This window comes from Pyrenophora tritici-repentis, chromosome 2, assembly GCF_003171515.1.
Source record: "Pyrenophora tritici-repentis strain M4 chromosome 2, whole genome shotgun sequence".
In the NCBI taxonomy this organism is placed as follows: Eukaryota; Fungi; Ascomycota; class Dothideomycetes; order Pleosporales; family Pleosporaceae; genus Pyrenophora; species Pyrenophora tritici-repentis.
This window is the reverse complement of record NC_089391.1, coordinates 4,083,345-4,094,807: the sequence shown is the minus strand read 5'-3', so window position 1 is coordinate 4,094,807 and position 11,463 is coordinate 4,083,345. Positions and strand designations below refer to the sequence as shown.

The 11,463-nt window shown below is 52.2% G+C and overlaps 6 protein-coding genes across 6 annotated transcripts; 3 read left to right on the top strand and 3 right to left on the bottom strand.

Annotated features, from left to right (window-relative positions):
- Positions 1 to 7: 7 nt before the first annotated feature.
- PtrM4_070160 (GlpG, membrane protein) lies at positions 8 to 814 on the top strand (the record flags this gene model as incomplete). Its single annotated transcript, XM_001933687.2, has 1 exon — positions 8 to 814. The coding sequence occupies one exon, from the start codon at positions 8 to 10 to the stop codon at positions 812 to 814; it is 807 nt and encodes a 268-aa protein (XP_001933722.1).
- Positions 815 to 1,198: 384 nt separating this feature from the next.
- On the bottom strand, positions 1,199 to 3,221 carry PtrM4_070150 (uncharacterized protein; the record flags this gene model as incomplete). The annotated part of the gene is made up of 6 exons (XM_066105884.1): positions 1,199 to 2,083; positions 2,132 to 2,229; positions 2,388 to 2,493; positions 2,546 to 2,692; positions 2,738 to 2,938; positions 2,991 to 3,221. The coding sequence occupies 6 exons, from the start codon at positions 3,219 to 3,221 to the stop codon at positions 1,199 to 1,201; spliced, it is 1,668 nt and encodes a 555-aa protein (XP_065964511.1).
- A 1,709-nt stretch (positions 3,222 to 4,930) lies between these two features.
- PtrM4_070140 (Transcription factor involved in chromatin remodeling, contains bromodomain protein) lies at positions 4,931 to 7,741 on the bottom strand (the record flags this gene model as incomplete). The annotated part of the gene is made up of 3 exons (XM_001933685.2): positions 4,931 to 5,375; positions 5,423 to 6,111; positions 6,164 to 7,741. 3 exons carry the CDS (start codon positions 7,739 to 7,741, stop codon positions 4,931 to 4,933), a joined length of 2,712 nt encoding a protein of 903 aa, XP_001933720.2.
- Positions 7,742 to 9,265: 1,524 nt separating this feature from the next.
- PtrM4_070130 (VanZ domain protein) lies at positions 9,266 to 9,728 on the top strand (the record flags this gene model as incomplete). The annotated part of the gene is made up of 2 exons (XM_001933684.2): positions 9,266 to 9,290; positions 9,457 to 9,728. 2 exons carry the CDS (start codon positions 9,266 to 9,268, stop codon positions 9,726 to 9,728), a joined length of 297 nt encoding a protein of 98 aa, XP_001933719.2.
- A 184-nt stretch (positions 9,729 to 9,912) lies between these two features.
- Positions 9,913 to 10,158, top strand: PtrM4_070120 (uncharacterized protein; the record flags this gene model as incomplete). Its single annotated transcript, XM_066105883.1, has 1 exon — positions 9,913 to 10,158. One exon carries the CDS (start codon positions 9,913 to 9,915, stop codon positions 10,156 to 10,158), a length of 246 nt encoding a protein of 81 aa, XP_065964510.1.
- Positions 10,159 to 10,543: 385 nt separating this feature from the next.
- PtrM4_070110 (40S ribosomal protein eS26) lies at positions 10,544 to 11,044 on the bottom strand (the record flags this gene model as incomplete). Its single annotated transcript, XM_001933683.2, has 3 exons — positions 10,544 to 10,658; positions 10,717 to 10,819; positions 10,894 to 11,044. 3 exons carry the CDS (start codon positions 11,042 to 11,044, stop codon positions 10,544 to 10,546), a joined length of 369 nt encoding a protein of 122 aa, XP_001933718.1.
- Positions 11,045 to 11,463: the final 419 nt, after the last annotated feature.

Sequence of the window (11,463 nt, the reverse complement as noted above, 5' to 3'; positions counted from 1 at the left end):
CGCAAAAATGTCCTCTCTCCTACGTCTGGCGAGGACGCTCCGCACCCACGGGGCCCCGAAGTGCACCAACACCATATCATCCCACAAACCCAGTCACCTTGGCTTACCCTCTTCACGCTTCTACTCCCGCAACCTTGGAGGCGGGGCCCGAGGGTATATCAACTACCAGGCCCAGGAGACTGCCAACAAAGCCGTTCTCTACGCCCTAATTGGTACCAATGTGGCCGTCTTTGGGTATGCAATGTACCTGAAGCAACAAGCCATGCAAGGCTATCAACTTCCCTTCGTAAAGTTCATGCAGAAAATGTCACTAAACCTGTCTGAATTCCAAAATGGGTCCTACCTTCCTATCTTGACTGCGAACTTCACTCATATAGACATTGGCCACGTCTTCTCAAACATGTTCTCTGTCTACTTCCTCGGATCCTTTCTCGCTTCCGCCCCACCCATCACCCCACTTCGCTACCTCACCATCGCCATTGGTTCTGGTGTCGCAGGATCTATCGGCTATCTCTACAATCGACATTCCCTCCTACAGGCTGAAGCTCCTGGCACACGGGACACTACGCGCGGCCTAGGATTCTCAGGTTCGGTAATGGGCATCAGCACTGTAGCTGCTTGTTTGGCACCGACTACTAAGGTAGCCATTTGGGGCATCATTCCCATGCCACTCTGGGCCTTGGTCACGGCATATGCGTTTTATGATGGCTTCTATCTGAATAGCAAGGAGAGTCGGGTTGGACATGCGGGGCATCTGGGAGGCCTGACTTTCGGGCTACTCTATTATTTTGCGCGCTTGAGGGGACTGAGATAGATATTAAGGTGGCGAGCGAGTCTTGGGCACCAAATTAACACGACGCATCCCTAAATGGCGTACTTGTCTTCAACGTTGAAATCTCTGAGTAGATGCACATCACGACGATAACTTGATCTATTTCCAACTCCTGCCAAACACTGTATATTGTATGACAACATGACCTAGCTCTCCTCTCGGCCACTGTATAGCCACATGAAACACCTTTATCGCCACTCAGACCCTATCATACTGCCATCTTTCCCATCGCACGTGCTGCTCAGACAATGAAAATTATTGGTTACATGAACCAATCGTCCAACTTGAATCTTCAAAGCTTGTCAGTAAATTGTTCTAACCTTGTCGCTAGAGTCGTTGTGGCTTACAACTCTCCCTAATCTTGCTTCATGTAGACTTCCTCGATGGACTGACAGACTCGGCTTCATCATAGGTACCAAATGCGGACATTTTATTCGCGCCCTTGTCGGCCATATTTACCCAAGCAGGCAAGCCCGTTGGTGTATAGGACCGCTTTGGCGAGTATTTGGGTGTTGTAGATTCTTCAAACTGCTTCTCTTCTTCACCGTCATCAGAGCTATCAGGAACAATCTCTTCAGATAGAGCACTCTTCCGGGGAGGCGGTCGCTTCCGTTTGACCATATCTTTGTCCTCCTCTATTTCGTCTTCTACAACCTCTTCAGAACGGCCACTCTTTCTGGGCCTGCCTCGTTTCTTGGGTACTTGGCCTTTGGCTTTCAATTTTGCTGCTTTTGCTGCCTTTTTCCTCGCCGCGAGGGAAAATTCTTCGTCTTCATCTGATCCCTCTTTCTTCCATGCTCGGCCTTTTCCCTTGAAATGCTTTGGTCGAGTGGGCTCGGGTTCGGGCTCTTCCTCTAAGAGAGCAATTGCCTCAAGCAGCGCGTCATCGATGTTTCTGCTCAAAGACGTCGCCGATACTCTTCTGCTCTGTGCGTTGTGCGACATGCTGTCTAGGTCCTGTCCGGCCCCATTAGTAGGTTCTACGTGCTCGAATAACTGTGAATCGTGATAGTAAGGTCTTTGCTGCGCAGGCTTTCGTGTCCTAAGTCCGCGTCTGGTGGAGCCGGTGGCGGCGTTTGGTGTGTCCGGCGAAGCCGCAGCAGAACCTGTGTCGCGATTCGCTTCGTCGTCAAATGTGGATGTTAAGTCCGTATTGACAGTGATGGTTGGCCCATTGACAGCTCCATCGGTACTGGGCGTAGTAGTGTGGGCCGGAACATTTGCGCCATCTACACTAGCGATATTCTCGGGCTTGGTCTTGTTAGCAGACTTCAGAGGCTTTCAAGAAGAAAGACTTACAGAGGTTCTCTCTTTTGGTGTCTTTCGCGTGCTCAACTTGAGTATGTGCGTCTTCTTGGGCGAACCCAAGGCAGGCACCGCCGCCGGTGTCTTATGAGCTGTATACTACTTAGCAATCGTACATTAAAATAAGTGAAACATGAACCAAGAGTCCAGAGGCCAAGTCTGGGTGGCGAATGAGATTCTTTGGTAAGCAGTAAGGATTCCCTATCCTGTAGAATAAAGAGATTTGGCAAATTTTTCTGCAGATACATACCAGGTCGGACGGGTAGCGGAGATGCCTTCGCTGGCGTTTCGATCTCGTCCCACGTCTTTTCCATTGGGTCCTCGACTTCATCATCAGGCGAAATAGTCTCTTCGGACTAGACATTTGTCAGTATAGGCGCATTTGCGTGCGAACAAGACAATGCCTACGATAGGCTTCTTTTTAGCTTTGCGGGTAGAAGACTTGCGCCCGCTGGCAACAGTAGTGATGGGTGATTCGGCCGCTTCAACCAAAGTGCCACCAAACTCGTGGGCGCCTTCTCCACTATCGCTGCCTGAAGCAACGATTTCCTCCGACTAGGCTGTTAGCTGTGGAAATCAGGGTGCTCCGATGATGCTTACCAATGGCTTCTTGCGCGCTTTTCGCTTCTTCTTTGCTGATGGACTTAGGTCCTCCGCGTTTGCGGCGGATGATGATTTCGCAGATTCAACGGATCGCTGAACTCCGTTACCAGCTGTTGAAGCTGATTTCCTTGGGCGCCCAACTTGGCCACGCACCTTGGGAGGTTGCACCTTGGCTTTGACCGTTTGATCATCTCCGTCCTGATGTTGTCAGTGAACGACGCAAATATGCAGATGTGAACTGATGACTCACGGTCGAGTCAGACTCGTCAAGAATGTCCAATGTCTTGTAGTACAGCGAGAGACCGTTGGTGTGCTGATTGGACCTTTTCCAAGCATCGAACGATAGGCATTGACCGATAGTTGCACGCTTGTATGCATCATACTCTGGCTGGCCGTGCTTATCGAGCCATGACGCAGGTGCTTCATCGCAAGCGTTGCGGGCGCGCTTTTTGCCAGACTCACAATGACCGTTGGGAGCCATGGAGGTCAAGAAAAGTCTCACTGACAACAGAAGTTGAGCAGACGTGGGAATCGCATGAAATAGTTGAGAAAAAATAACGCGCACTGATGATAGTGACCAAGGAATGCGCGATGAAAATCTTGGTCGACAGCAAATGGAAAACGGGGTTGTGTGCCGAGTGGCGCGCGAGGGTGATGAATGTGTGAGGAGAGTCGGCGTCGTGATGTGACAGATGGAGAAGATCCAAGTCACTCCGAGCAGATCCACGTCTCGTGGCACGTTAGCTCACAATCAAGAACGTCGCCGGGTACGATATGATAGGCAACGGCACTACTTACGAAAAAGAAGCAACCTGTCAATCCAAGTTTGGCCCGAATTTATGCTGCCGACGTCATGTCAAAATGGAGGTGTGGAAGTGCCCAGGTGGAATGGAGCCCAGGGTCCGCGCAGAAGGCAAAAGAGGACGCGCTAATAATGACCAATTTCAGCTTGGCCACCTACACCCACGACCTTTGTTTTGCGGTGTTTTGACATGCTTCTCTGCAAACATGAAAAGAACTTAACATTACGTTTCTCATCACACCTAATGCTCAAGACTCCCTGGAATTTATTTGCAATCTTTCGGGCTGCCACAAAGAGCAAGCCTTGCTGTCGTTTACACGGCAAGCTACCATGTCTTGAAATAAAATATATCATCGATTCCGGTTGCACTCATCATGAGACAATTCTGCTTCTGCTTCAGGAGTGCACCGAGGAATGGAATGACTCTTCACATATACTTATACGAGGCTTCTTAGCGCCCGCGTGGTCGTTGGAAAGGCATGTGTGAGCGCGCCCGACCACGTTTTCTGAGCGCGTTATGGTATTTGCGGACCTGTTGAACACAATCTAAATCGCATACATTCACCAACCGCTACACACCTGATCACATGCAAATGACAAGCTACAAGAAAGCTGTAGAGTCAATCCTCTTTTGGTTTCCTCATAACGTGTCTGCGGTGTACATTTGGAAATAATACACGACACACCTGGTAGAGTGAAGTCACCCAATTACATTTCGACGCTCGTTTGAGACGTGTCTATTGTATTGATGATGTGGTTTGATCGCTCAATTGAGACTTGGAGTACCATTAGAGTCTACAGGAATGTTGCAGAAAAGATGGATATATTGTAGGTAAAGGTCTGTACAAAAAGACTCACAGTCAAGACACCATCGTAGGGAAACAATAGCATTCAAACACTATAAATCACTCCAGTACCACACGCAGTCTTTCACTCATTGCTCAGGTATATACAAAGTCAAGTCCACAAGCCAATCGATCCCTTCATGCAACCAAACAGCCCCAATCACGAATGCGTGATTCGCAGAAAAACATGCAAAAGGCCACAGCGCGAAATGCAAAGATGGGTATACAAGGACGAACCCAGCCACCTTGTCAGAGTAGCAGAACAAATTTGCTGTCCGCCAAAAGTGGGTGCCGAAAATAAGAAATGGTAAACGCCGTGTGTCATATGGGACCCTGCAGATAGTTGCATAGTCGACAGTGACTTCCAGAGGAAACATCAGAGTCTCGAAGAAATGGTCATGTGCCAAAAGATTAAACAATGACTGCAAAAGGTGGCCCTGATCTGGCTGTGAAAGATGCTGAAAAGTCAAAAGTGCGAAAATGAAATGGCCGGATGATACTAGACACCTTCTCTCCAGTCGGTGGCATCGTCAGGTCTGCCAGCTAGAAGGATTCTGGCGGGCTAGGCATCCCATGTGCGCTCCCGTCATCCTTCTCTGGCTCTTGGAGGCTGCGAGTTTCTTTTTGTGTTGGCTCAAGCTTTAGTTTACCCACAGGCTTTCCAATACCCTTCATATAGCTTCCATGATCATTGCCATTTTCGTCCATGGCTTCATCAAGTTTGCGCTTTTTACGCGCCATCTGCTGCTGTTCCCTGATGGGACGCTTACGAGGACTAGAAATCTTGCCTGTAGGTGGTAGGCGAGGCTTGGGGAAGCGCTGCTTCGGTGGAAGCTCATCGTCTTCAACAAGAGGTTGGCTGTTGTTGTCTTGGAGCTTGCGGTAGAGCCAGCCCTGGAGTAGACCAATTTGGTTTTCAGCCGTCTGCAGGGTGACAGGCTCGAACTTGGGTGGCTCAGGCATGATGATACCAGTGGTGGCAACATTACTATGAAAGTCAGTAGTTTTCTTGCGTACAGGCATCGCAGAACATACTTGTTGTCTTGCCTAGCGTAGGCATTGTGCACCCTGTTCTGCAGCAGATGTAACGGCACACTCGAGGTGAGTCCAAATTCAATGTCGAGACCAAGCTCTTTGAAGCCGAAGAAATCTTCGCCGATATCTTCGGCAAAGTCACCACCAACGAATTGTTCGCTGCCATCATTGAATGCACCAGCACCGTCAGCGCCAGCATTGTCCATGGCTGGTCTGAGAAGTTCGGCATAGTACGATCGCATTCTATCATGCATTCCACCAAGTTTCGTACCAAGCCTTTCAACATCATCCTTGACGTACGTCTCTAGAGACTCGAGATCGACGCCGTTAGCATGTAGAGAGTGGAGCACAGCCTCTTCTTGGGTGAAGCGCGGAGCCCAGGTCGTGAGCTGGCCGTTTGGAAGCGTGATTGGGACCTCGGACTTCATCTTGGGTGTTTCTCGATAGATTCCCAGGCTTGCAACTAGGTTTTGGAAGAATTTTGCTGCAATGTCAGTCACAGCGTCAAGTGCCGATGGCTGGAATTCTTCGAAACCAGCATGATAGAAGATCTTGCCAACACTGCGCTGCAATGCAGCGCGGCACACATAAGGTGCCATGATCGGGCCGTCCTCTGATGTCACCATCGGCTCAATGTCCGCTTCCATGAAAGGCTGAGGCTCGTATCTTTGAAATTGATTTTGATACAGCTTGTCGAAGTCAGTAACCAGCTTCGTCAATTTGCTCCCATGAATGACTTACCTGCGACTGGAGTTGCATTTGTTTGACGATGCCAATTTTTGCGCAGATCTTCCTAGTTTCTTGCAGAGTATGGTTATTATCGTCAAATTTGTGCACCAGTGCACTGTCCGGTGAAATGAATTGGCCCTTGGGAAAGATCCTCATGTACTCTTCGGCTTGAGGAATAACATGACCCTGGGCATCTTCGACCCATTGCAAACGATCAGACAAGTCAGGTATGGCACAAACAGGGTCATAGTAATCTGGGATTTGGCGCTCCTCTTCACCTTCGATCCCTTCAGCAAGTGATTCACCAGCTGTCGCTTGCACACCGTCTTTCCCGTCTGGAGCCAAGACGGCTCCACTGGCAGAGTCTTGCTCCATTGCTTGTTTGCGGTGCCTCAACCATCTTCTCATACCAGCTTTTGTGCGCAGAATGGCAGGCTCATCCGGCTGGAGGTGGTCGTCACGGAAGAGGCGATGTCTCTCCGATGCAATGATTGCCCGGTCCTTCTTGGTCACTTGTTTCCAAGTTTTGTATTCCATGTCGTCTAGATCAGCATCTTCGTCAAGAGTATCGCTAACAGAGATGCCAGTGCCGTCAACATCTGAAGCGTCAGCTTGACTGCCATGGAGACCATTTCGTGAGATACTACTGGGGCCCAAAGGTGTCGAGGTGCCAGGCGGGGGTGTTGAGAATCCATTGACGCTGCCCTCCATTTCGGAGTCTGCGCGAAGGAACTCGTTCTTCAAATTAGACACGGCATTGTTAAGAGATGGAACTGGCGGCTTTGACTCCGGCCCCGGCGTATCCTCCAGACCTGCTGGAGGAGCCTTTCTTGCATTACTTGAGCCTTTGCCTCCTTTACTGGGTGCTTTCCGTCCGCGCGAGGCCATGATGGGTTCTTCGTCCTCGCTGTCATCTGCGCCGTCAGCGTCGGCGTCACCGTTGCGCATTCTGCGCTCCTCAGCCTCGACTTCAGCTCGATCCCGCACAGTTATGTCTGGGATAAGGGGCACCAGCTTCTCCGTCTCCTTCTTCATGTGCAAGGCCTTTTTGCGGAGGAAATGGCTGGGGTCGGCATTGTACTTTAAGCAGTTTGCCCAGATTAGCATGAGATCGTCGACGAACTCCTTTTTCGACTTGTACTGCAGCTGCTTGAGCTTCTTCATCATGGTGCCAATATCCATCGGGTGTTTGATGACGTTGTAGTAATCGGGGGCCTCTCGTTTGTTGACGCGTTGCAGGAAGGGATGGGCGTGCTCATTGGCTTTGAGTTCCATGAGCACCTTTTCCGTGCTTTCGTACAGCTCCTCCTGGCCGACGCGGTCCTCGTTGGCCCACTTGCTCCTGTTCTTGCGGACTTCGCTGATGAGGCTGCGTAGCTGGGCATCTGTGGCGTGGACACGGTCCCTTTGGGCATCAATGCGCGAGATGAGATGCTTGAGGGTCAGACTGGATGCGCCAAGGTTGGTGGTACTCAACGTGCCCTGCTGGGGGGCGGCAACGACACCGTTGGTGGGGGCATTCGCAGGCGCACCCGACGTCTCAATCTCTACCTGTCGGTCCAGTTCATCCAGCTTCTGCTGCTCCAGCATGGCATCGCGGTCGCTCTCGAGAGTGTAGAAGAGGGTGTGGAAGGTCCGCTTGGCAGCATCCTCGGCAGCCTTCTTGTCCTGCTGCAGCTTCTTGCGTACGTCGTCGGATGTCTTCACAACGTCGGATGAAGGCGTCCCTGTCCGGTCGTGGCCCGACTTGTTCGATGTGGACGGCACGCGGAGAAGGCTTGGCGTGCTGGGAGCGGCCGCAGCGCCATTGGGAGCGCTTTTGGCGTGCAGCGGCGAGGTGCGGGTATCATCGTCGTCTTCTGCATCGTCTTCATCATCATCGTCGTCGTCGTCGCCGTAGTCATCCTCATCGATTGCGCGGGTGAGCTTCTTGGGCGTCATGGCCGGGCGCGCGTCATGCGCCGCGGGAGCAGGGTGGAAGGGTGGCCTCGGGGCATGGTCAAAAACATCAACGGCATCGTCCTCGTATGTTCCTCCCAGCACGGCAGCCAGGCGTGTCTCGGTGCGCAAGTAAAGCTCCCGCCAGCGCGCCGCCCTGGGATCCTCATCGGCTGTCGTGTCGGCGCCATCGGCCAGGTGGTTCGCGTTGGAGGCGTTGGACATGGCCTCATCATTCAGCGGCGCATTGGGGGTGCGCAAACGTGTCGCGTTGGGCGGCTGATGCAGGAAGCGGGCATGGCTTGGACGTTCTCGCGAGGATGGCGGATATGGAGATGCAGCGAGGGACATAGTCGTCGTCGTCGGTTGTGGGGGGTCTTGGCGGTTCGCGGCCTCACGGGGATGGCCCGCCTTCAGGGCGACGTCCAACCTGGTGCAGGTGTCGCGACGCGATAAAATCAAGCATGTGAAAAAGGCCTACGTCGAGCGAGCAGTTTTCTGATGACTGCGAGATGGAAGACTGTATGTGGGCGCGCCCCTTGATGGCCAAAGATGCGGCTTGTGTGTTTGGCGTCGTTGTCGTGAGGTGCAGGTGGTCCAGTTCGTACTAGGTAGGCACGCCTTAGCCTGGTTAGCGATGCGCCCGCCGCGAACCCCATGAATCACCCGCGTTCCAATATCAAACTGGCCTGCTGGTCTGCACCACACCAAACCCGCTCCACAATAGCTTTTGCGTGCCGCTTGCAAGCACCGAAGCACCCAGATGCACGCTAGAAGCCTCTGCTCAGCTGCTGCGCGGGCTTTGCACCTTGTGGACGACGCCGAGTTATGCCGACGGTGTGCTGCCCCGACGCCGTTTCCAGCAAACAGCGACATCTGCAGTATAATATTTCTTCCACCTACATGTAGGGCATAGCGCCCAGAGCGTTACCTCATCGGACTGAGACCTGGAGAAACTACCCCAGAGCCGCCGCCGCACTTGCAGCTTGATCGATTTTCACAGGTTCCACACGTGATCGGCGCCAGTACTTCCCAAAGTAGCTAGCTCCACAGCGGTGCGAGCTCGCTCGTGGCAGGCTGGCAGCAACGTTGCAGCACCGCGTCTGACAGCTCTACCCATGCCTCCCACTATGACTATGCGCCTCAGTCAGTCATAGCACCATCCTCTCACTTACAATGCGCATACGAAAACCCTTTGCCGGTATGTGGCTTACCCTGTATACTCGACGGAGCTTTCCCAGCTCAACTATACGAGTCGCAACCAAGAGGCGGTCCCCGGAAGCTGGGATATCTTCACTGGATCCTCTGCTGACGACCCCTTTCCGCACAATCTATTCCACACATACAACGCTAACAAAACATTGCAGGCGCCTTCATAGGCCTGATCTTTGTCAGTGCCGCTGCCGGCTTCTCCCCATCCGACTACAAAATCCCCTCGTACAAGCAATCCGACAAAGCGCTCCACTTCATCACCTTCTTCCTGCTCACATTGTGCTTCTACTGGATACTAGAAACAAGCCGGAGGAAGGTGTTGCAGCTGACTTTTACCGTGTGCACTATTGGCCTGGGCGTTGCTAGCGAGGTCGTGCAGGGCTTGTTGCCTGTAAGCCATCTCCCATGCTCCTGGCGGGCTGTTTGAGTCGTACAGAGACGATGTGCCTATTTGGCGAATCTGGGGAGAAGGGTGCAGGTGCGGCGTGCGGCGTGAGTGTTGCAGGCTAACGCACAAACAGATACATCGCACCTTTGATTCCTATGACATAGTCGCCAATGTTCTGGGATCTCTTGTTGCACTGGGAGCGTGCAATTGGTATCATAAGCGCATGCTCGGGCGCAAGCGGGCTGCGCGCGGGTACACAGCAGTCGCTGGCGATGAAGAAAGAGACATTGAGCTAGGAGATCATATTCAAGACCAGGAGTCGGGCGTTGTCAGACCCACAGTCGATGAGGAGCTCGAGCGATGGGATGAGAATGCAGAGGACTGGGACACTACTGAGCCAGAGCCGGCAAGCGGAAAGAAGAGTCTCGACAACGGTGGCGACTTGGGTGAGGGAAAGCGGAATGACTGAAATCATTACGTGTACCATGTCTATGACCATGAACAAGCCTGAGATTGAAAGCCCAAGCATCCAACCCGCAAAAATGACCATTTGTATTGCCCAGCCACGTCAATGTGGCGAAATGTATCCATTACGGGTGCTGGCTAACAAAACGTATCAACATCACCCAGGTGGACGGTGAACTGGTGCAAGTTGACTTGGATATTCTTTTACAAGTTCATAGCTAGCTCTCCGTGCTCCCGCAGGTATTTCCGAGCAAGCCTCAACCGTGATTCGTCATTTGGCCTGCCCCCATCTTCCGTGGATTCATGCATTTTCCAGTATGACATTCCGAAAGACCCATAAGACCCACACCAAGCGCCATGATCATTCATTTCCCTCACCCGCGTCCTGCTTAAGCAGTGGTAGTCTTAGCAGCGGCCTGGTTGGGGTTGATCTTTTTGCCGTCCTTGTTGTACCTAACACGTGGAGGAGGGGCACGGTTGCGGCGACCTTCGCGCGAACGCACACTGCACAAGTTACGTTAGAATCTGATGTTTATCCGGTCCTTTGCCTAGTCGAACATACCGCACAATCTTGCCGTGGATGGCGCACGAGACGCAGTACTGGAGTTTCAGGTACATCTTGGGGACAGTGTACTCGGGGAAGACCGAGGCATCAGAGATATCACCTGCGTAATGTCAGTCAACATCTTCTACTCCGTCGTCGTCGGACTGGTGCCGCGCAACGCATTGATAGACATACGGATGGCGGCGGACTCAACCATGTTACGGATGGTGAATCTCTTGATTGCCTTGTCCTTGGGTGTGCATCGCGAGCAGTTGGAGCAACGGATAGGCTTGACGTGGCCACGACCCTTCTTGTTACGGCCGTTGGACGCTCGCTTCTTGACCATGTTGGGCTGATTCTATCGAGATGTGTAAGCGGGTGACTTGAGCGACGATGTACAAAGTTTTGCGTACTGAAGATGTGAAATCTAAAAGTCAGCAGTGGGGTGTTGTCGTTGAGAGTCGTTGCTGACGTCGGATTCGTGAAGTCGGGCAGGCAGGCACGACGTTCGAAATTCGCGTAGCGAGGTGCGGATCTAATCTTATCGCTTGGCATCAATTACGCTAGCCATATCCAGCTACATGGCTTTCCCATCTGCAGAACCATCTAAATTTGCGTCAAAGACGGCCTGGTAATCCTATAAAAGTCCGCTAAGCAGCTCCATGCGAGACACCTAGCCTTCTTGTTGTACCTATGACGTGTCTCATCCCACGTGATATCGAAATTTCTCCCAGCTTCATGTCAGTAATGCGGATCTTTCTTCTC